General features: G+C 30.3%; 2 protein-coding genes across 3 annotated transcripts in view; one reads left to right on the top strand and one right to left on the bottom strand.

The window, feature by feature from the left end:
* The window catches only part of LOC108726353 (homeobox protein MSX-2), a 12500-nt gene extending 9861 nt beyond the window's left edge, over positions 1-2639 (top strand). Inside the window, exons 2-3 of the mRNA XM_018453859.1 lie at positions 1815-2154; positions 2230-2639. Coding sequence (XP_018309361.1) covers positions 1815-2154; positions 2230-2500 — 611 coding nt within the window. The 3' untranslated portion in view covers positions 2501-2639. The remainder of the gene's footprint in view (positions 1-1814; positions 2155-2229) is intronic.
* Positions 2640-15208: 12569 nt separating this feature from the next.
* Positions 15209-23379, bottom strand: eIF2beta (eukaryotic translation initiation factor 2 subunit beta). Of its 2 annotated transcripts, XM_018453782.1 has the most exons (8): positions 23295-23379; positions 23170-23209; positions 22528-22785; positions 19682-19838; positions 19570-19602; positions 16482-16672; positions 15535-15819; positions 15209-15395 (listed from the first exon to the last, which is right to left on the bottom strand). In XM_018453782.1, the coding sequence occupies exons 1-8, from the start codon at positions 23321-23323 to the stop codon at positions 15351-15353; spliced, it is 1038 nt and encodes a 345-aa protein (XP_018309284.1). In that variant the 5' UTR covers positions 23324-23379; the 3' UTR covers positions 15209-15350. The 2 variants fall into 2 exon arrangements, with proteins under 2 accessions (XP_018309284.1, XP_018309294.1); XM_018453792.1 differs by lacking the exon at positions 19570-19602 and having other exon boundaries at positions 15211-15395; positions 23295-23378.
* Between the last annotated feature and the right edge of the window lie 1660 nt (positions 23380-25039).

Raw genomic sequence — 25039 nt, 5'->3', positions numbered from 1 at the left:
TTTTGTAAAATTTGTACAAAATTTTCAGATTTGACGGATACCCATTTCTGTTCGTATAGCTACGTAAAAAATCAATCAAATCGAAATATCAATTACCGATTTCGAAAGTAGAGATTTCATGCTTTAAAATGCTATTTTAAAAATTTCGTTATGATTATTTTTTACGAAGTTACACTTTTCTGAATTTTTACCTATTTTTGGGGATGGACTAAGTGATACTTTAATTTTTTTGCGTAGTGTATATAAATAAGACGTAAAATGACACAGTAACTTATAAAATACGTTTATAAAGTTTTATTAAGGAATAAGGATAAATATGTATATGAAGTAATAAATAATAATTTCAATCTTCCTACATATATTACAAGTGTTATGACATGAGGTACATATTTTATGTAATATATTTATTGCATAGTGCACTGAATTCAATCTGCGCACTTTATATGCTTTGGGCATAAATCCCATCCGCTAAAAATGCCGTATATCCCAAACAGGTGGGATATACAAGACAGCAAATTAAACGAAGAATACGAAAGCAAAACACTTGTATTTTGCTATAAAACATGCTTTACTTATTCCTCTACACGTATGTTTCACGAAATAACCACTAAGTCTTTTACATGCCCTACAGTACATTTTATGTATTATAGATTATAATTTATGATGGCGCTACTTATTACAGTGACGAATCGATTCAACTCATAATAATTAATTATTATCAACAGTAAGAAACTGAAATCATAACACAATATTCATATAACATAAAGGCATGTAACAGAGTTGCAGGAAAATTACCTTCACTCCTCCTATTTTTTCTGACTTCTGTGGCGTAAATTCCAGTGCGGCATATTTGCCGGAGTTACCCTAAAAGTGGCGTCCGGGTGGATGGCATGCGCGGCTCACACATCGTTATACGCGAAGGTCGGTTGCTCGAAATCTCTAGAATCCTTAATGCGCGATTCACCCGACGCAAAAAATCTCGCGATCGGCTTTACAGAATTAAGCGACGTCCATATAACGGATTTTCCTCCTCCCAGTTACGATGAGAGTACAGAAAGAATAGGGCAACCATTAATCATGGTCCATTATTACCAACAAAACTCTAAATTCAGAACTAAATTAGAAAAAGTAATTTATAACGAACAATTGATGAAAACAAATAATTAGCGCTCGCATGTGCGCTTCGAGAACGTAGATCCTCGCTGAATTGTAGCGACCGTGACAGATAAAAATTTTCACGTCACAACGTACATTTGTTTTTTCTGCCTTCATCCTATGTCATGGCTTCGACAGTTATGTCTCTACCATAACTTTTACTCTTACTTCATGATTTAAATATATAAGGACTGTGTTCCGATCATCTTCCATAGTTCCGATGTAGAACCACAAAGATGATCATAATGAACCAAGCCACGAAACGTGAATCTTATAATCGTTAGATCAACGCACAATATTTTGATCATCCCATGGTATAGAATCATAATTCCATCATGGATCAATCTACAACTACAACTTATGTTTCTATGATTTAGTTACAGCCATCTTTGTATTTAGGCCTTTACACTGCCAGTAGTGAAAATACCAATAGTTATATATGTAACGTGCTCTATAGATTTTCACTTGCAGTGAATAATGGAACGCAGCCGAGAACTGATTATGAATACCAACTTAGGTCTATCAAACGTTCTAATTACTAAATATCCAGTCCTATCATGATAACTAGAAATTCTGCTTTATCAAATTCATTCAACTATAAATGTCTTATTGATGTAATCAAATCATTTTTCTCAGTGTATACGTTTTACATGTTACAGAAGACTCGGAGAACGATTCGATGGTCCATTCGGATTCCGAAGACACTATCGATCCTGGCAGCAGCCCTTGCACGCGTCTAGGAAGTCCTCCACCGGCATTTTCACCATCGCCCGGTTTGGCAACCACATCTGGGAAATCTTGTGGGGTGATGGTCAATAGCGCACCACCAACTAGCAGGAAACCACGAAGACGACGAACCGCTTTTACTCACGCTCAGTTGGCTTATCTCGAAAGGAAGTTCCGTTGTCAAAAATATCTCAGTGTAGCGGACCGCAGCGACGTCGCGGACGCTTTATCGCTCTCAGAGACCCAAGTAAAAACTTGGTACCAAAATAGAAGGTAGACAAAAATTTACCGTATGATAAAGAAATAAGACTGGAAGGAGCTTTTTGCGCCACTGCGATTTCATTGCAGGACGAAGTGGAAACGGCAGAATCAATTACGATTAGAGCAGTTGCGTCATCAAGCTACTGTTGAGAAAGATCTTCTGGTACGTAGCGTGGGTCTTCATCACAGCAGCATGGATGCTTATTGTTCACCATATAACTCACAAACGCAAACCAGTCATCCGCCACCACCGCCGCCGCCATCGTCAGCAGCATCCACTGCTTCTACGGCAGCGTTTCTCTCGACAGCGGCCGCACTCTTCCGCAACGTCACCTATGTCCCTGGCTGTCCCCTCTAACACGTGTAATCTTGAAGATCTCAAGATTATTTCTGAATCAGAACGAGCAATTTAACTCAGAGATCTGAAGAAACATTTCGACGAACTACTTGTGCCGTGAGTGCTAAGCTAACTCAGTGTTTCTAAAAACTTTGATTCATCTTTCATTATTTCGGAATTTTCCAAATTTATAGTGAATTGGTTGAAAAGATTTGGATTAATAAATCAATTTATTAATAAGAGAGACATATATACTATTGTTTTTTTCTTTTTAACGTTATCGCTTTTTTATAATGTTATATTTAAAATATGGAGATATTGCTTTGATTTAAAGATTTTTTAAAATGAGAGGAACAAAAACATAAATTATAATTATCCTGCTTTAATTACATCTATATCTGCATACTGTCAAGTCTTAGCATATTGAATGTTATCAATATTTTTATGTTTAAAAAGTCTGTAATCGTTTCTTTTTCACGTTTCTTCTTCCATGACATTAAATAAAGGTAAAAAAAATGTGTAAATATATAATTACGGAATTTCAGTAATCGTAGCAACTTACCTTTCACATATCGAATTCAGTGTAATATTTAACATTAATATGGAAGTTTACATCACTTTGATAGAATTTCCATTTCCAGTTGATATTGTAATAATTTCCAGTTAATAATATATCCAGCTATAATAATGTTACAATACCATTATAACATGTCACGATGGATGCGATATTAATATATTGCATTTAAAAAATAAATAATGAAGAAAAACTGCAATTGTCATGAAAGAATAAGCTATGATTTCATAATATACATAAATTGGAATCAGAGGCACACGTTTAATTGACAATTAATAAGTTATGCGATTTAGACCCGGTTGCACTATTTTACTTTGACTTTACGCGGGGCTTAAAACTCTCTCTATCTCTCCCTTTTTTCGGCTTTAAAGAGAGAAAATGAGAGTTTTATTAACCTCGCTTAAAGTAACATTGGTTCAATCGGTCCTTAGTAACAATTTGTAGATTCTTTAGCACTTAATGTAATTAAATGATGTAATCTCGACATGTGAATGAAAGTAATATCTATTATTAATTATCTAATGTATAATGTTTGAGCATATAAGTAATTAAAGCGAGCGCTATTATATATATATATATATAGTAATTTGATTTAATTGATTGTTGTTATTCGTCAACTTGATAATATTTATAAAAAACTTTTTTCGAAATAAAAAATTATTGTAGATAGATAAATTATTATTAAAACATGCTTACAATCCGATCGAAAATTTCAATGTAAGTTAGTCTTTACTTAACATGCTTGATACCTTGCTTCCTGCTTTGATTAAGGGTTAGAGATCATTAAATCGAAAACGAAATTTACAAATTTATTTCAGAGAGCGAAATAAATGAATATATTTTATATTTTTTGTTTAGATATTATAATTAATTGCTATATTTGAGATGTAGAAAATTGTAATACAATTTGTAATACAAAATTTACTAAAAATATATTTCTATCATGGAAGATAAGCCCGAAATTTTCAAGTGCCTCGCATTTTATCGCGATTCTGTGGCTTCTAAGGAAGCAACCCAGATAACATACATGTTGCGAAAGATATCTAAGAATCTGCTATTTCCTGATTTAGTTTTCCTTAGAATGCACTTTGTTTTACGGATTAAATCTAAATCAGACTATTAGAAGTGTTATTATAAAATGATAACAATATTAATCGAAGTTATGTTTTAAATATTGTTACTATGTTGTACACTTTTCTAATAATGGTCTATTTTAGGTTTAGCAAAGTGTCTTGAAAAAACCTAGACCAGAGATATAGCAGAGAATAGCAGAAAATGCTTCCTTAGAGATAATACAATTATAGAAAAGCGAGAGACATAAATTTTCGAACTTGTATTTAATAAGAAAACTGCATAGCGTGCTTATATTTTTAATAAGATTTATATAACAAATTAATTTTGTACATCTTAAATAATTATAGGAGTAAATATTGCCTAGACGGAGAAATGCATCCATTTATATTTCTTTCCCTGAAATAAATTCACAAATTTCGTCTCCAATTTGACCACAAATCTTTTGTTGTTCCTTAAAGCTGATTCGGGCAATTTCAAAGATAAAAGCAAAGTGCTCCAGTACATTTCATTATTATTTTATATTTTGATCTCCTTTTTATTAACGGATATATGTTCTTATAAATAAAGTGCACACGTGGCGATAGGCACGTGACCAAGAACGAATAAACTAACCGATACATGTCAAGTAGTTCGACGGTGCTTGTGCTGACTGGAATTGCCATGTGTAGTAAATCTAATTACGTAGAAACAACGAGAGAATACGCAACAACTGATGTGATTATCACAATGACTTTATGCCGAACTTACTCGCGTTAATAATTAAAAAAAAAGAAACTGCCACAAGAGAGAGGCAATCAATATACAAATGATTTATTGGATAAATATCTAGGTATATTCTAGCGATTGAAAAAAATGCAATCACGCGTAAGAAAATCAAAGATCTTTTTGCTAAAAGAATTTGCATTTATTATATCTATATCTTAATGTTTAAACAATTATGTTATTATTTTAAAATTGTTTCATACAGTAAGTACAGGCTAAATAAAAAGAAATTCTTTAACAAAAATTCCTTAAGAGCTTTACGTTAAAAATAAAATAGTAATATTTATAATTAAAAAAGAGTGTACATATAATTCTCAATGTCAATTTCTTGAAAAATTTTATCAGTTTTGATTTATATAATTAAATCTTATATAATATTATATTAAAATTGCAATTGACTTAAATAAATTTATTTAATGTATAAGAACAACGTGATATATAAATAATTAATTTTAAATCATTTCATTTTTACACAAAATTTAAAAAGCAAGTGCGAATGTAGTTCACTATACAATTCTGCTTCTTTTCTCCCAAGAGTAATAGAACAGAAAATAAGAAAATGGAAAGAACACTTCCACATGAGAATAGTCAAAATCAAATAAATTTCGAGCGATCCCCATACTTGACATGAAAGGCATCGATTCAACTTCGAATGTGAAAATTTATGAATAAAGGAGAAAATCTTGTTCTTTTATATTTCATTCCTTTAAATTTCTACAATTTAGGTTTTACGTGCCATGTTTTCTCATTGTCAGAGAATAAAACAAACGGAGTCCGCTCATAGTTATTTTAGCATAATGAATATTGTACGGCATCAGTTTCTTATACAATCAGCGAATCTCGAACATTGCAGCTTGCACTTATACATGATAATTGTTCTCTCCAATAACAAAATATCTAACTTTAACAATGTTAACGAATTAAAGAGCTTGACAAATTAAATTTTATAACTAAACGAAAGAATCGTTTAAAAAAAAGTTTCTAAATATATATAAAAATTCACTTGATTAATTTTAAGTAAAAATTATACTAATAGAACGATGATATAAGTAAATTTATAATATACTTCTATATGACACACACATATATATATAATCTTTTATATAAGATATTATCTTGAAAACAATATGTGAAAGTTTCCGTCGGAATTATATAATTTTGCATGCACATTAATATTTTTATCTAGTTCCATAATTTGATGTATGATCGATATATGCCTTTATCAAAGTCAAGGGGGAATTCTAATTCTCCCTTGGCTTTGATAAAGGCGTATATATATATATATATATATATTCTATTTTAATAATCGGAATACGTGAGACAAGTGGTGTTCGACCACGTGCGTATTGTATTGCGACGAATAGTCGCGCACACGCGTGTACATACGTGCGTAAGTCGTGTTGGTACTTGGGCACGTGCTTTTTATTCCTCTTCGGCTGTCTTTGTGTAGTGCATCTTCATAGTGCATTGTTAAATACTTCGCTATAAGGGATGACTCCTGTACGTGGAAAAGAAATTTTTCGCCTTGTTTCACATAACTCCTTTACATTCTTGAACATTGAGAAGTGCATAATCTTCTTGTTGTTCGCCAATCACATGAACTATGATTACACTGTTCAATAAAACTTTTTTCCAAGCACAAGAATGATAAGCCAACAAAAACTTTTGTTAAGTAATTCTAAAGAGAGTAAGTGTTATGTCTTTATAGATTTTTCATTATAAGAAACAATATGAATTTTGAGATAAGAAATCAGCAAGAATAAGAAAAAATTGTATAACAAATCATCCGTCAATAAAGTATTCAAAATGAACAATATTATTGAGTTAAAAAGAATTACTGAATTAAACAGATAAAATATTTATATTATGCTTCTTGTCTTTATCACAGAAACTCTTACCGGAAACGACAAATAAATTTTCTAATTTAAATTTTTTAATATATGTATATATGTAGGCGAGTCGATAATCGAAAAGCGTAAGGAAGAAAGCGATGCGCGAAAGTTTCTAATTCTTTAGAGCAGACAGCGATGTAATTACAGGAGAAAAATCTGCATGTATCGATTTTTCCCTCTCTTTTTCTCTGCTTTTTTTTTCTTTCTTTCCTTCGTCTTTTCTCTTTTGATGAAAGGCAAAAACCAGAAATAAAAGAAGTCGGCAGTCTCGGATCAGAAAAAAAAGGTGAGAAAGATGAACGACGGTTTGGGAGCAGGATTATAACGAAGCTCTGACTTTTTAATTGGAATACATTCAAAAAGTTATATGCCTTTTCATCGTGGAATGCGATGCACTGTGAATGCAATCTGAATCAATGTAGAATCAACTGAGCTCGCTGATAAACCCAGAATTTCGCAATTTCTATGAATCGCACAGAAGGGATATTAGAGCATTTTGTTTTCTCCTTTTTCACACATTATTCACGAACGACTAAATAACGATGTAAAATACATTAAATAGGAGCAGTGTTTATTTTTAATCTGTTCACGTAAATATAGCGACCAGTGTTTCGAAATGTGCAATAATTACACGTTCTATAAACGTTCTCTTAAACGTATGTATTATATGCATACGTAAGATTAGCGACTAATAAGTCGTGAAATTGACCTCACATGACTTCAGATATAAAAAATACAATTACGCGCGAAGAAATATAATGATAAACTATTTTGTTTATTATTTTTCATAGTAAGATGATTTCACACAAAGTGCCTTTTCCGAAGAAAATTATGGAATATCAGAGTTATTATTGTAAGAAGCTCACGAACAAATGACTATCCCTTCGGAAATACCACGTAGCTCGCGGCGAATCGAGCTTAATGGGTTGTTTACTTGCAAATTGCGCTACCGTTAAAGGGCAACAAACAATTCATGACTCATTTTAACTTCTGCATTTCAATCCCAAGAACCGGCAGCCCTTTCTACGAGCATCACGTTTGCATAATTGCCTCTTATATTCCATTTCTTTTTCAAGCGAATCGCTTTTTCCTATTGTTCATTTAGATTTTAAAAATTCAAAATATCATAAAATTATTGACTCATTGATACACAATGAAACACTTACACAATTTAGCCGTTTTTTAACATAAAATTTTGGATTCTTGTTTTGAAAAACCGATGGGACACATTAAGAATAGTTTTCAACTAGCCAAAGGTTTATCACAATTACATTTGACAAATGATTCGGTTTTTGTCTCGCTCGACGTTGTCTCTCTTTTCACTAATGTCCCAGTGGATTTAGTTATTGAGAGCATTGAAAATAGATAGTCGAACATACAAAATAATATTAAACTACCTAAGACTGAATTCGTTAAAACTGTGAGTTTAGTGCTCAGTTCCACATTTTTAGTTTTAACAACAGAATTTATAAACAATCTTATGGAGTACCCCTTTAGCAGCAGATTTAGTCATGCAGGAACTTGAAAAAGTATCGCTTAATAAGTTAAAATTAGGTTAACATTAGGTTTTTGTTATAGATACGTGGATGACATTGCTCTCTCGATACAAGAACAGAATATCGATTCTTTTGAAAGAATTTAATGATTTCCATCCCAGATTAGGATTTACAATGGAGTTGGGGGGGGATTGAATTTTTTGGATTTAACTATAATAAAAGAAAGAAATAGTTTAATATATAACTGGTATCACAAACCTACATTTTCAGCACGTTATTTAAACTTTTTTTCATGTCATCTTTTATATTACAAAGTGGGCACTATCATTAGTTTGATTGACAGGGTACTTTCTTTATCACATCCTAAATTCCATTGTAAGAATTTTGAATTTATTATTAGCATTTTAATGAATAATGGATATCCTTTGGATTTAATATTCAAAAATATTAAAAAAAGATTTGATATCAAAGTCCAAACTATTCAATAGAACAGAAGCAGTTTCAAATAGAAATAGACAGAATAACAAGATTAAATATTTCACCTTATGTTCTATCTGTCTCTGACAAATATTTCATAGATTTTTTAAGAATAATCGGTTCATAAGACTGGCATTTACTGGGATCAATAAATTGAATTCTTTCATCAAGAGATAGGACAGATTATCTACTATGACCCGTTCTAACGTTGTGTACAAGATCAATTGTCAAAATTGTGATGCCTCCTATTATATGGGGCAGACAAAAAGATTATTAAAATAAAAAATAAGTGAACATCGAAGCCACATTAATCGAAATATTATCACAGAACGTTATTACAGAACAAAGAATTGAGCACAACCATGATTTTGATTGGGACAATGTTCAGGTTTTAGACGAGAAAAGGAGTTATAAGAGATTAATCTCTGAGGCAATTTTTATTAATAAACAAAAAACGTAATAAACTTGCAAAACGACATAGATTTACTGAGTCCTTTGTATTATGACTTACAAGGAAAGGGACGTAACTGTCCCCCTCCGATCTTAATGACCTTTTAGTATGTTTTTTTTCCAGACAAAAATAAGCGACACGTATTTTTTTATACGTGCCCATATGCACTTTTAAGGGGTGAAACACCCTTTAGAAAAAAATCGGTTTTTCTCTTTCGAAGCGGATATCGTCGAAACTATAAGAGATAGAAAAAAATGTTTAAAATAAAAGTTGCATGGTTTCAAGAGTACTTTATAATATAAAAGAAAAAAATTTTTTATTTTTTTTTATTTGTTTATCCCCACCATGTTTGACTTTTTTTCCTTAAATTTTGATTTTTTTTTATAATAAAAAGAAAGATTATTTTAAGACGAATTCAATCATGTGTGATAAAGTTATTTTCCAAAATACCATTTTTGAGAAATAATTAAAACCGCCTCTATACGCGCGCCATCCGTACTCCACGCAGCACGTTCGTGATGTTGTGTATTTTCGCATAAACGGAAGCAACGATGTAATCATACAAATATTTGGAACTCTGCGGACGTCTAGTCATAGAAATTTTTATCACGCACGGCTAGACAGCATTTACGTAACGTCTGGATAATAACATAGTGTCAAGATTGAAAGTCGTGTATTATGTAATTGTAAGACGAAAGGTGCAGAGTGTACGTCTCACTTATTACAATTAATTAAAGTTCTTTTGAATCATTTATTTTAGTGGAATTTTTTTTGAACATGGACTGTTTGTATATTAAGTAAAATATAACAGACGGCTATTTGAAGATTCAAACAGCAACAATAGTTTAACGATGTTTTGACGATCGAGCGTTTTTATTTTAATTTGACATCATGAAATTATCTTAAACACGTATTTTCTACACTGAAGAGGACCCAATACCAGAGTTGAAACGTCTGTATCACATTTTTTTAAATATACATTTTGGATTACACACGAACAACTGGTCGGCTCACATTTGGCAATTCCTTTACATCAACGTATCTAATCGTTTAATTTATTTGAAGAGCCTTTCGTATTTTTAATTTTATTGTTATTGACTCATGTTGCTAAATAAGCTATTAAAAATGCTGTCTTAACTGTAAAATCTTTATTATAAAAAAATTAAAATCTTTTTTAAAATAATTTCACATATAAATGTAGTAGATGTAAATATATATCATAGTTATACAGGATGTCCGATAATGAATGCATTATCTCTCATAAGTAAAGCGGACTAAACTGAATCGAACAGTTCGGTAAAAAAAACTTTAGAAAATTGGCGACCTTACCGATTTCAATGACTTTGACACATGTTGTCAATAGTCGCTCATTATTCGTTACAAAGTAATTATTAACAAAAAAAATTTAAGAAATAACGTACATTTCTGTTATACATCTACAATATTAAATAATATCCTACACTTCCCCTTGCTTAGGAACATTAAACTTTTCACGCGAAGCGAGATCCCCCTACTCCTGCTGTCTAGGATACACAACTTCCTATGCAAAGCGAAGTCTACATTACTGAATCCTCCTGTCTAGAAGGTCGTGCGTCTCTAAGCAGGGAAGGAGGGCGTACGATTTTCCTCGCTTTGCGTACAGATTTCGTTTCGCGTGAAGTCGTATAAAATCACAAATTTTCTGCTTTAAAAACAAAAATTATATTAAAAAATGTTTTCAAAGAAAGATTTTGTTTTTAAAGCAAAAAGTTTATTTTAGAGCAGAGAATTTTTGTTTTATATAGTAGAAGAGAGACGTTATTTCTTAAATTTATTCTGTTAATAACTTTTTAAAGGATAATGAGCGACGCGGTTAAAACCTATTAGAGGTCACTCAGTGTTCAATCAAGTCATCTTTTTTTTGTATGTGAGGAGTAATGCAGGCTAACAGTTCTCGAAAAGATATCAGTCCATTCGATAATCATTTTTGTAGGACTTAGAATCTTGCAAATTGCAGAGAAGTAAAATTAACATATGGTCAAAAATTTACTTTATGATAAATTAAATACCGGAGTTTCTTTTGTATCATATATAAAATTCCTTTTCCTTCGTTTCTTTCTTACAATCACTTTCTCATCCAAATTTTTTTACGTTTACAATTTCTTCTTTTAATTTTTAAATTTAATAATATATAGCCAAAGCAGTCAACTTTCGTCGTTTTTGTAGTTTATTAATTGAAAATAAACGTTGATGTTTGTCCATCGTTGACAATCGTCTACTCAATTGCATGACTATTTTCAAAACGAAAGAAAAGCATTTAATTGTCAACCCATCGAAGATATCTCAAAAACCGTGGCAACCAATTCGAAAAACATTCTATACATATATATATATATATATATATACGTGTATATATATGTGTAGTTTAAAAATTGAATTTAAAAATAAATCTATTTGAACTCACAATTTGTTGTCAAATTGATCGAAAAAATTGTCGATTGCCTTAAATAAAATATATTTTTCTATATATATAATTTTCGCAAAATTATAATTATAATTCATAATTTTCAATTGTACAACTTCAAAAATCTTTAAAACATTTTTATTAAGAGCAATTTTTTTCCTTAAACAAATTATTTAGTTACATTTACTAGAAAGTATAAACAATTTTTACATTTCTTCACGTTTCTTTAAAGAATTTGATGTAATTTGATATATATATATATATATTGCTTAGGTCTTTATATTTTGCATTTATTTCATACATATTTATTAAAGGATCTTGCATCAAATTCTTTAAAGAAACGTGAAGAAATGTAAAAGTTTGTTTATACTCTCTAGTAAATGTAACTAAATAATTTGTTTAAAGGAAAAAAATTGTTCTTGTAAAAATGTTTTAAAGATTTTCGAAGTTGTACAATTGAAAATTATGAATTATAATTGTAATTTTGCGAAAACTTGTTCTGGATTGATTATTGTATATATAAGAGAATATATAATACACTACTGCCATATTATAAACAACAATACGGTACAATACACTACTGCTATATTGTAAACAACAATACTGTATACATACAAAATATTTTTATACATTTAGATAAGTATGAAAATAACATCTGGACTTTTTATTCAATTTTTATTAATAAATTGGTTAACGTTAATTAACTAAAAAAATAGTAATAAACAATATAAATTTATTAATGGTTGCCAACATTTTTAAAAATATTTAATTGTAATAAAGGATGAAAATAAGACATTTTAAAGAGTTATACGATTAAAGTTTTAGAAAGTCTGCATTCTATAATAAAAGAATTTTATGATAAGACACCCAATGGTTTAAAGTAAATTAAGAATTTATTAAGTGTATAATATGTATTTATATGTATACATATATATATACAAATACAAATGTTATATATATATATCTCACATATACAGGATGCTTCTTAAAGTAGGCTCACAAATCATATAGCGCTATTCCTGATAAAAAACTGATAATGAGTCGAAAAGTCCTCATTTTGCAATTTTCGCAATGGTTGACGAAATATTAATTTTTAAATATTGCCGAATAAGTGATTGTGCTGAATCACATAATGCTATTCCTGATTAAAAACTGAATCGAAAAGTTCCCTACCATTTTGATCAGGAATAGCGCTATGATTCGTGGGCGGACTTTAATAGCGAATTCGATCACTTGCACTACACTAGATCAATGCATACTAAAAGCAGCTTACATGAAATTAGCAAAGTTAAATGTAAAAGTATTTAAGTATTTTAAACGATCAACTATCTACTAATGATATTGTCACATTATTTAACAAAATATATATGTATCATTTCATTGTCAAAATTGATTATATTGTATCACTGCATTGAGATATTTTATGTAAAGCAGCTTTTAATATCCACTGATCCAGTGTAGTGCGAGTGATCGAATTCACCAAACACCGCGGACGCGCGCGTGTGTCAGAGAATGAAGTTACTTTTTAAAAGTGATAAGTTATAGATACTCATTACAGAATAGAAAAAATAACAAGTTACCGTTATTTGAGAAAATAACTTTTGTTATTTTAAAATCGACGACCACCAATCACAGCGGACGGTTGCCTATGGGAGCTTTCTAGTCTCAAGCGCTACGAGTGGCTTGTGTCCAATCGAATCGTGTCCAATCGTGTGCAAAGTAACGATAAAAGTAACTGTAAAATTTGTTACCGTAATAAAAAAAATGTAACTACGTTACTGTTAGTTACTAAAAAAGTAACTTGTAACTTCGTTACAAATAACGAATTATTTCCATTTCCTGGTATAGACTCATTGTGTGTGCACGCGCGCGCGCGCGCTTAAGTAATGTCTTATGCCTAATTCACACTGGACGCAGCAAGCGTCAAGCAGCGGAGCAGCAACCAATCAACAAGGCGATATTGTTTACGTCACTGTAAATATCGCCTCACTGATTGGTTGCTGCTCCGCTGCTTGACGCTTGCTGCGTCCAGTGTGAATTAGGCATTAAGACGCTAATACGGCCCTCCGATTGGTTCGTGACTTCTCAAAACTGTACTTAAAACGTTTGAATATAAAATCTGATTATGAAATATGAATACCGACGACAGAGTGTACAATAGCGTCTTCCGCGAGTGTACACTGCGTCTTCCGCAGTGACGAGTGAGATTATACAACCTTGTCGTCGGGATCAAAAATCGGATCAAACTTCAAGAAACGGAGCAAGTATTGTGGTAACGAGCTTCTCTTGCACGCAAATCCGTAAGTTTTATGACGCGGAGTCGAATGAGTGTAAATGTATCTTGATATATGTATACATACATACGAAAAATACTATCCTTGTATTCTTATTGAAAAGCTTCCTATTTCAATTCCAGATAAAACGATTAATTAACAAGGCAAAATATAAAAATAAAAATGTTTTCATACACATATATTTACATACTTTATCGCGAATTTTGAATAATGTCGCCAAGGTCAAGTCGTGGTGGTCACATCAATTTTCTTAAGTAAAAACTACTTTTTATTGGATATTCTTATAGCTGACGTCGAGAACTTTCCAAAACATTATAATAAAAGTATTTTTTTATAAATCAATAGTTAAAAGAAGGGCTACGAGCCAGTTATAACATAAAGAATATTTAATAAACTTTCATACATACATACAAACGTTTCGACACCGATCGGGTCATTTTCAATGTAAAACAACAAACAATCTTACATAAATTATCGGAAAATTCAGTCAAATTATAATATTCAGTAAAAAGTTCGGTTGTATTCGTAATATGCGGTCCATATGTAAAAATATCAAAGGAGATCTCATCTCACTTTTCACAATTCTACAATCTTAAATTGTCTTAATGATGTAAGTTAGACGCAGAGAGGAAAATGCAATTAACAAAGTTATATTTAATAAAAAGTAAGCCATAATACAATTGGATATAACATTTATACTCGACGATGTCAAGCGACGTTAGGAAATGACCCGATCGGTGTCGAAACGTTTGTATGTATGTATGAAAGTTTATTAAATATTCTTTATGTTATAACTGGCTCGTAGTCCTTCTTTTAACTATTGATTTATTCTGATTGAGCCATATTGATAATTATTTTTTATATATACTTTTCCAGTTATAAGACCTGATAACTTACGGTGTCGCCAGCATTAACATTACTCAAGATGTGTCACAGGAGAAGGGTGCTCAATATCAGGTGTGGATGGGTATATAATTCTACCTATCCCCACCACACACCATGAGTATGAGTGTGCGAAAGAGAGAAAGAGAGAGAGTGTGTGTGTGTGTTTATAATTTCATTTTAAGATTTAATATTTTTTACAACTGGAATAAATGCTTAGAATAAAAAAATTCTAAAAATTTTTCAAAGGAAGTTAGGATCAAAACATAAATCCAGATCACTATAATTTATAAAATGTAAAATGACAAATTTTTAGTGCTTTGAAGCTATTACGATGTTAAATAATTTAAGAACCAAGTCATCTTAATTTTTCTTTACATTAGGATAATATTAAATTTGTGACAGTTTGAACTAATACTATCTACAATTGTGTACTTAAGTCAATTTGAGATGCAATCACTTGTATTGTTTATTTATAATTTATAATGTTCTATTTGCATTAGCATCTTCTTAGATAAAGAATTGCTTAGGCAGTTTTCGCACGAATAGCAGCACGTTTTCCTGTGACAGCCTGAAATAGACATAAAAAAAATTATGTTTAAAATATAATTACATTTGATACACACAATATATCTTGCCAGAACATGTATGTACATAAGTATCACAATACGTATAAAAAATATATTATTTCTAATTAAAGAATAATTTACCTGGAATCCAGACTTTATGCTAGCAACAGAACATCTTGAACCGCAGGTTTCGCATTGCAAGAAAAAGAGTCGAGTGTCCTTTTGGAGAATAGTATCGGGTGAACGACACGTATGACACGTAACATATTCTTTGATATATCTTCTAAGAACATTTTCTATTTGTTTCTGTTGAAAGCGGCCTTTGATAATTAACTGACTGTTACCATCAACAGAGCCGCTTGTACCTAACTCCGCCAGCAAAAAGTCTAGTAAATGTTTAGGTTGTCTATGTAATGTTTTACAAATCTGTAAAATAGAAATATATAGAATGAAAAATTTAAAACAAAAGGATCAAAAAATCTGGAAAAATATAAAATATGTAGAAAAACATTTCAAATAAAAGTCATATGATCTGACAATGCGCAAATAATAACAAAATCAAATTAAAAAATTTTTTAAAGTCATATATAAAGGTTATCCATTTTTTAAATAGAATTATGAATTTTTTTACATAATAAGACATAGAAAAATAAAGTGTTTGAATTATTTTATACTTTATACTGATACATGTGTACTGATAATGTATACTGATATGTAACATAAAATATCTCGTAAACTGTTAATTTTTCGATAATAGTACTTTATATTTTTTTTGCACAGAATAATGAGATAAATCAATTAATATAGAAAACTAGAATACTTTTTATTAAAATAGCAAATAATTGCTATTTAACAAAATTATGTATTTTTATAACTAATAAGTATATAACATATATATTTATTTTAAAACAATTATTTCTTTACACAATTGATTTATCTCATTATTCATCAATATTGTATATTTTATATTCTCATTGGTATTCATTTAAATAATTGGTATTATATACATTTGTTTTTAAATTACATATTATTTTTTTGCAAGCTATTATAGTATAGAAAACTACTGTAAGTCTGGTTATAATACATACCTCGGTAAAGTTAGCAAAAGATGTTTTTTTCGTTCCAATGCGTACTACTTGTGGCGGACGCATGACAAACTTCTGTTTCTTACCCGCTACCATATCGGGATTCTTCTCTCGCATGATATTAAACACCCTAACTAGTAATTCATCGTATGTATAATCTCTATCCGATCCCACCCACAAACTCGGTTCTTCCACTAAAGAAAAAAATGAACATATTTGTATTGTCTAAACTAAATTATCTGTACTAAATTATGACAGAAAGAATTGTTAATCATTACACGTGAGATTATTACAATTGAACAAGCAAATGGAAATTAACAATTTGAAAGTCGTTAAAGGAGGATAGAAATTTTCGAGGGTTTCGCTATCGCTTGGGGATCGTTTTATTTCCACATTTTCTTATGTACCTTCGTAGAAACCAAAAAATATCATTATAATAACGTTAGATTTAAGAAAAAATTGGTACATTGAAATAAAGTGAATAAAATCGTTATTCGAATTATTATAAAATCAGTTATGCTTCAATAATTTATTTATGAAATTAATTCTAAATCGGACAAAATGCGAATAATTGCACCACAAACATTTTTTATTATAACATTTGTCATCTCGGTACCGTTTCCCCCACTTTAAGCGTTGCGCATCGCGCAAAAGTCGAACCCGGATCTCTAGCATTCCATGCGAGCGTTCTAAGCTTTTAGACTATCGAGGTCTTAATAATATTCTTTTTAATATCGATATGTAGAAACAATAACGAATTCGACTCCCGGCAGAGATATTTTTCGCAATAAATTTATTCACAGTTTTTCTGCACATTAACATCTTTCTAATAAGATATCTGATTGAGTATCAAATTATTAGATGGCTTGTCAATTTAATTTGTGACATTACTACAGTAGTTTAAATGTGTTTATAAGTCCGATAAACCAATTCGGCGTGCAGTTCAAATGATTACATATGTGGTATATAAATTCACATGGAAATTATTTATTTTACATTTAAATTATTTAAGAGAATTTGGATAATACAAAATAATAAGATTGCTTTAAAACACTTGTAAAAATGGGTAGTAAATAGTGAAAGGAGCGTGAAATAAAAATAAGCAAGCCTATGTTCACTTTACATGCCTTTTATGATTATTTACTAACTATCAGGAGGGAAGGATAAGAATAGCTTCTGTTTATTTTTACAAATGTTTTGAAGCGATCTCATTATTTTATTTTTTATTCAAATTCTTTTTATCTACAAATGGCATGCAAGAAATTTCAACGTGTCATTTCTTACTTATGACAGATGACATCATGATTTCAATATGGCCGCGGCGATCAGTCAGGAATCTTAATACAGTGTAGTCATTTTTTTACTTCACAAAGATTATGGATTTTTTAATTCATAAATTTTTAAATTATTTAAATTATTTATTATTTCACGATCCTTTTATTTACTATATATATTTTGTTTTTCTTTTATTTAATGTCTAATGTATAAAGAATATTAAAAAAGTAATCATAAATATTAATCATATACATATACCTCTATACATACACGAGACCTTATACTTGTAATTTATCAAAATTAAAAAAAACCATTTTTTAAAATTTCTTATTATATTAAAAAATTAATTTTAGTTATAATTAATATAATTATAAACAATACGTTCATTTTTATTCGTTATATATATATATCAAAGTTTCCAAATAAATTATAATTAGGTATTATTTTAATTACATCAGATATATATAAATTATAATTTAAAAATAAAATTTAATTTTTTAGAAATCTATAAAATCAGTTTCAGATGTTCTAAAATTATTTTCATCATAAAATGCATAAGAGTGGGACTTAGTTAGATGGCGTGCATGTGAACGGATACCAACTGCGATAGCTGCAATTTTTAGATTGTGCGATAATTAGAGAATAGCGAATTAGTGAGTGGATAAAAAAAGAGAAAGAGGAAGAGCAAAAAAGTTAAAAAGAGGAAAAGGGAAAGGGTTTTGTTATTCTGGTACTATGCAGGGATATAGAATAAGTATATGGATTTTTGGAGATATGTGAGAGGTTTTGATTTCGTCAGTCTATGTCTGTGTGAGACATGGATGGAAGAAAAAGGTTTTAGCAGGTTAAATTGTAGAATTCCAAGAACACGTTTAGAACAGAAATTTTGCCTAAGGAAGGAAGAAAGGGAAAAGTTAAAGTGTAGACTTCCAAGAACACTTTTGGGAGTGTAATTTTGCAAGAAAGGAAGGAAAGAGAGGAAGGGCTAGGGAAGGTTTTGTAATAGAGAAGAGAAGGGGATGAGAAAGTTAAGGAGATAAGTTAATACAAGAAGTGAAGGAAGGTATAATAAGCACAGATTTAATAATGAATAAAGAATGAGGATTATATCTGTTTACGGAGAGTAAGGAGGAAAGAATATAAAGGAAAAATTAAGAGGATTCATGAAAGAAAAGAAATTTAATTTGGGGGGAGGAAGGAGGGAGGATATTAAGAAGGTGATGGAGATTTAGGAAACGTGAAAAGGGAAATATTAAGAAAATTATAAAAAAATAGTGATAAAGTTATATGAAAAAAAGAGGAGAGAAGGAATATGTGAAGAAAAGTAATGGCAATGGAAAATTAGTTTGTAGTGCAATTAACAGAAAGAGGCAACAAGGATAGATAGAGTAAATTTCAAAGAAAATAAAAGCGTGTGATAACAAGCAAGTAACAATTATAGGCTGATTAAAGCTGTAGTCTAGATATTTTAATTTAGTTTAATTTAATCTACAGTATTAGAATTAGATATAGAATAAAAGCAGATAAGGTATGAATAAAAGAATGCAAATAATATGAATATACAGGATAAAACTGGATGTAGCAAGAAATAGTAAAAACAGTAATATAGAAATGGGTAGTAACGCGCAGGCGAGGTACGGATAAATGAATGGGTTAAGGCTGTATGTGTAAACCAAGTCCTCTTCTTGGCTGTGTATGCTGAAGTATAATAAATTCTATTCTATTCTATATATTCTATTCATAAAAAATGCATAAGTGCAGGAATAATTAAATGCATAGTCGACGTAATTAAAGTACATCAAGCATAATGTCTTACCATACTCTGCACTTCGCTCAGATTCAGTGCAGCATGTTAACAAATAATGGATAACATAAACAACTAGATGCAAAAAACATACTGGTAAAAATCATTTCTTATTGGTACATACCATTCTCCTTGTCTTCAATCTCCTTGCGCTCTTCTTCAGCCACTAATTCATCGAGATCTTTCTTCTTTTTCTTCTTTTTCTTTGTTTTTGAGAAATCCATATCTAAATCAAAATCATCATCTACTACAATTTCTTCGACCTGTTGCTCTACAAGTTCCTGTAAAATAAATAAGATTCCTAAAAATTTAAGATAAACACTAACCTAGGACTTTATAAATTAGTATAGATCGCGATATCTTTTTTCAAAATGGCAAATATTTATAATCTTCTCCTCTCTCATACATATGAAAAAGCAAGGAATGGAAGTCATATTTATTTGTATTATTTTATTTATACATGGTGTCCAGCGATATCTGGTTAGTCAATTCAATAGATAATTCTAGGATATTCCAAATAAAAATCCTGATTTTTCGAGATCGATTAATTCTCATTAGTTAATTTTTGTTGATTCATGAAATATATTATATGTTTTGTATATATTATGTCATATTATATTTATATATATAATTGTTATATTATATGTCAAGTTAGAATTTATATGACAAAATAATTAAAACGTAAACAAATTTAGAACAATAGATTTAATGCTTTATAAATAATCTGAAATGAATATTCAACACAAACAATAATTTTTCTGCTATTTTATAGACATTAAATTCAAGTTTTCTATTAGTACCTTTCCTTATTGCATCATTAAAAAAAGGCATATACCCAAAGCTTCTCTTTATTAACGTATCACAAACATCACCTTATAAAATTATTAGTTTATTGACGCTCCATTAAATTATTAATTTGATGTCCGCCCTTGCTTTTCATCTAAAATCATCATAAAATTGATTGTTACCGATATAGTTTTTGTGTACGCACGGGAAATATTTCTTATTTCTTTCTTTTGTCATGATCCAATTTCTTTGAAATGAAAGAATAATAAAAATTCCAAGTCAGTCCTGAAATTTCAGGGGTTTTTCAGGATTTTCCAGAATACATTAAATTCCAAAATAATTCCAGGATTCAAGGATATTCAAGGAACGCTGGACACCTTATTATACCACTTTACTCCCACATTTATCAAATATATATATATAATTTAATCTATTTCTTGGATACATAACGAGATATATATGTAAAATATGTCCATTTTCTATTTCTGTTGAAGATAACTTTGATCAATGTCAACGTGAGTCATTTTTAGAGGCGTAAACAATTTAATAATTGTAGTTTATTTTACAATTTACTTTTAATTCATATCATCATTGAAAATCCAACTTAACATATACAAGTTGTAATAGGGTTCACATGAACACGCAAGTTTATATAATACACAAAGAAATACAGATTATGAGTCTTATTACACAATAATAAATTTAAATAAGTAAAAATAAGAACATATAAGAATCAATGCGGATGTCGGGATGCGTATAAAAATTATAAAATTTTAACTCTTGCTTACCGCATGGGGTTGTAGCATACCCTATCTATGTTAAAGTGTCTATAATTTTCGGTAAAATGCACTAAATAAATGTATAAAATCTTCATTTTGGAGGATTTAAAGAAGAACTCTGTATAAGTAGAACTACCAAAAATTATAAATTATAAAAAATATTTAATGAGCAAAAGTCAATTTTTCGAACTCTATCACGAAAAATACTTTCTTTCAAAAAATTATTAATCGTACTTAATATAGAGATAAAAATAAAGAAATTAAAGAAATGAATTGTTGAAGGTATATATTTTAATTAAAAACATGTGTCAAAATATTCCTGCATAAATATATTTATTTTAGCAAATGAAATTGCACGATTTTTTATAGAAAAAGTATGATTGCTACTGCTTTTTCACACAAACTGAAGATACTAGGTAGGGAAAAGTAAACATTGAACATTTAACTTTTTTCTCTTCCTACATCCAATATCTCAGTTCCCAGTTTCTGCAAATGCTATGTAATTTTCTAACGTTCTGGGTATGCCATACTCCATACAGTAACTGAGGGTTAATCATATATTATTAGATTTACATTAAGAATATCGAGATAACAATAGATAAGTTAACAATGTATATAAAGATTTCGTTATTACATCTTTTGTGGCTACCTTTTTGAGCCTTTTTCAGATATCCAAAATAGAAAAATTAAACAAAAAAATATAGCAATATCTTCACAATTCTCATGCTGAGTTAATCCAGAAACCACAAAAGTGCTTACAAAATGTTTTGTGAGCAATTCTGTAGTTTCTTGATTAACTTAGCATGAGAACTGTAAAGATATTGTTGCTTTTTCCTATTTAATTTTTCTATTTTGGATATCTGAAGAAGGCTCAAAAAACCGAAATAACAGAAATATGTAAAAATGGAATCTTTATAAACATTACTAATCATCTCTTGTCATCTTGACATTCTTAATGCAAATTTAATAATGTATAATTAAAATTTTGTAATTTTATGCATTGATATCTGAGCATCGACTCTTATAAGCCACTATTTTCGTTTATTTAGATTTATTACAATATACAAAGAAACGTGTAATTTATCTAAAATGTTTCACAACTGACCAGTAAATAATTATCCACACTTAAAAAATCCTTGCTCCTCCTATAAAAGCTCATTATTTTTATATATTAAATCTTAGAAATGTTTATGACATTTATGAAATAATGTTAATAATAAAATATAATTAATTTTTAGTTTGTTTATAGATGTTCATAACTGAATATAATTTATAATTTTTTTTAATGCATCAAAACATCTGTTATTAAAAAATACAAAGACAAATGGAAATTGAATAATGATAAATAATAAATAAGCTTAAATTATTAAATATATCCAATATAAACTTTTAAAAAATTATTTACCTCTTTCTTTGTATCAGGTAAAGCTGCTTCTAATTCATCTAAGTTAAATGCCTTTTTCTTTTTTTTCTTCTTTTTACCAAAATTTTCCAAATCCAATGCCTCATCATCTTCCACAATTGTTGGCTCAGGTTCCTGATTCTCCTTATCAACAGTGTTTTCAGATGTATCACCACCGCTGCTTCCTTCATTGAAAGCCGCATCTATATCGAAAGTAGTCTTCTTCTTTTTTTTCTTCTTTTTCAAGGTTGGATCAAATACCTAGCAATTTTTTTTATGAATGGAAATGAGTTATGATACAGATCATATATATATATATATATAGTTCGATAAAAATAAATGTATTAATAAAAAAAGTATGAATATAGCATATAAATAGCTTATAACGTTGATCCTTTGTTATAAAAAAATCTTGCAATTTTAAATAATTAACATCTCCAGTAAGTAAAAATTTTGAGGTTGGAATTTCTTTCGCTTTCTAAATATCATTATACATTATTATACACATCGACAATCCCTCGTAAATAACAAAAAAAAAGTAAAACCTGATGTATTACTTCAATAGGAAATATTGAATTAGAACAGCACAGCACGTCATGTCACATATTTATGTTCAACTTAATTCGCACACTGTATTTTACGTACCGAATCTTCTTCCGTCATTTTTCTGATTGTAGAGTGTCCTCTTAAATGAAGAAAACTTTTTGCTTAACAAAAACTTAAGCGATATAAAGCATTTCAGAAAACTGAACAAATTAATTTCAACTTACTGCCACACGCTATTCCAAAAAGATTGCATCAGAAAATTTAATAGCTTTAAGAAAAGCAAGAGGGTCCACCTTCTAAAAAGAAGACGATTTTCAGCGCCAGTAAGTCTAAACGCGGACATGGCGAACTAAATTGAATCAAGTGAGAGCATAGACTTTATCCAGAGAGAAATTTGAAAGCGGTCATCTTGAACTTTCTCATTTTAACGTTTATATGTATGTATACATCGATGTCCATTTTTGCGATATAAAAACTAAGTATCACGTTTATTTGGCGAAACTGTCGATAAAATTGGCGTATTGAAACGAAAGTGATGTGTGTCGCTCATAAGAGCGCGTAACGCGCCGCGTCGTCACGAATTAACCAATCAAAACGTCGCATCTGTGTACAGTCGTGGATAGAACGGTTGCAACACTTGTTTCGATGAGTTTCGGAATGCAACTGGTTCATCTAGTGATTGGTTCTTAATGGGTGCATTGGGTGCATTCAGAAGCGACGACGGTCATTGAGCGTTTACTGAGTAAAAAAAGGATTAATCTCTGATTAATATGTTATTTATTATAATTCGTAACGTAGAATAACTTATCTATTATAGATAATCTTTTATATCATATTTCTTACTTATTTATTATTGTTTACTATTTTTCTAATGCCATGTTTGGGCCGTAAGGTTATATAGCGCTCAATGAGCGGTGAAGCGACTTAAGCCGGAATCAGACTAGACATTACCCCGGATCTACAATAGGATTTTAAGCCTTAAGCCATAAGAATTGGACGAATCGTATTCGATTATTCTCCTCAAATTCGACTGTAATTAGTCAATTTCTTACGGCTTAAGTCTTAACACCTATTGTAGATCCGGACTTAAAGATTGAGATTGAAGATTGAAAGATTGAAATTTTACCAATCAAAACAATAGGAGCTAAAATTCCTTTGCCCTCATTGGTCAAATTTCAATCTTCAATCTTCGATCTCAATCTTCAATGCGTAATCTGATTCAGGCCTTATGCTAGATTCACACTGCATACGATTTTCGTCGTACGACGCTTTGCATCCAATCAGAAAACAGGATTCCGATAATACGAAGCAAAATTCATCGGAATCCTGTTTTCTGATTGTGAGCGTCGTACGACGAAAATCGGATGCAGTGTGAATCCAGCATTATAATAGTCGCGTTCAGAAGACTCAACTGTTGCAGACTGGAGCAGATCAGTGATTTCTCGCTGCTATTGGATGATCTAAAAGAATACACCAATAGCAGCGAGCACACATGGATCCGCTCCACAACAGTTGAGTCTGCTGAACGCGACCAATGGTTGCATTTAATACTATGACCGTTCACTGAGCGCTCAGTGAGCTCTTGTATCTGTTTGGTCTATATTTTTAGTTCCAATGGAATATGCCAATCAGATGCAAGAGTTCACTGAGCGCTTAATGAGCGGTCGTGCTTCTGGAGGCATGTTGGAGCATGCGACGCGAACAAACCTTGGATGCACCCATTCATGAATCCACAAATACCAATGGGCGCGTCCAAGTTGACAAAGCGGCTAGCCTGTTTGCCGAGCAAATGAACATAATAGTTGTTACTTATAGATTCAACCAATTATATTCAATCGCTCGGTAAAGCCTAATTTATAATGACCGTAACCGTTAACTTATGCCGGTAAGGTTCAACCATAAGATTTCAATGCTTTCGTTCATACTAATACGGCAAGTTAGTATGAACGAAAGCATTGAAATCCTACGG

This window comes from Mycetomoellerius zeteki, unplaced genomic scaffold, assembly GCF_001594055.1.
Source record: "Mycetomoellerius zeteki isolate Tzet28-1 unplaced genomic scaffold, Tzet1.0 scaffold111, whole genome shotgun sequence".
Lineage (NCBI taxonomy): Eukaryota > Metazoa > Arthropoda > Insecta > Hymenoptera > Formicidae > Mycetomoellerius > Mycetomoellerius zeteki.
The sequence above is the reverse complement of the archived record's forward strand: the minus strand, read 5'-3'. Positions and strand labels throughout refer to the sequence as shown.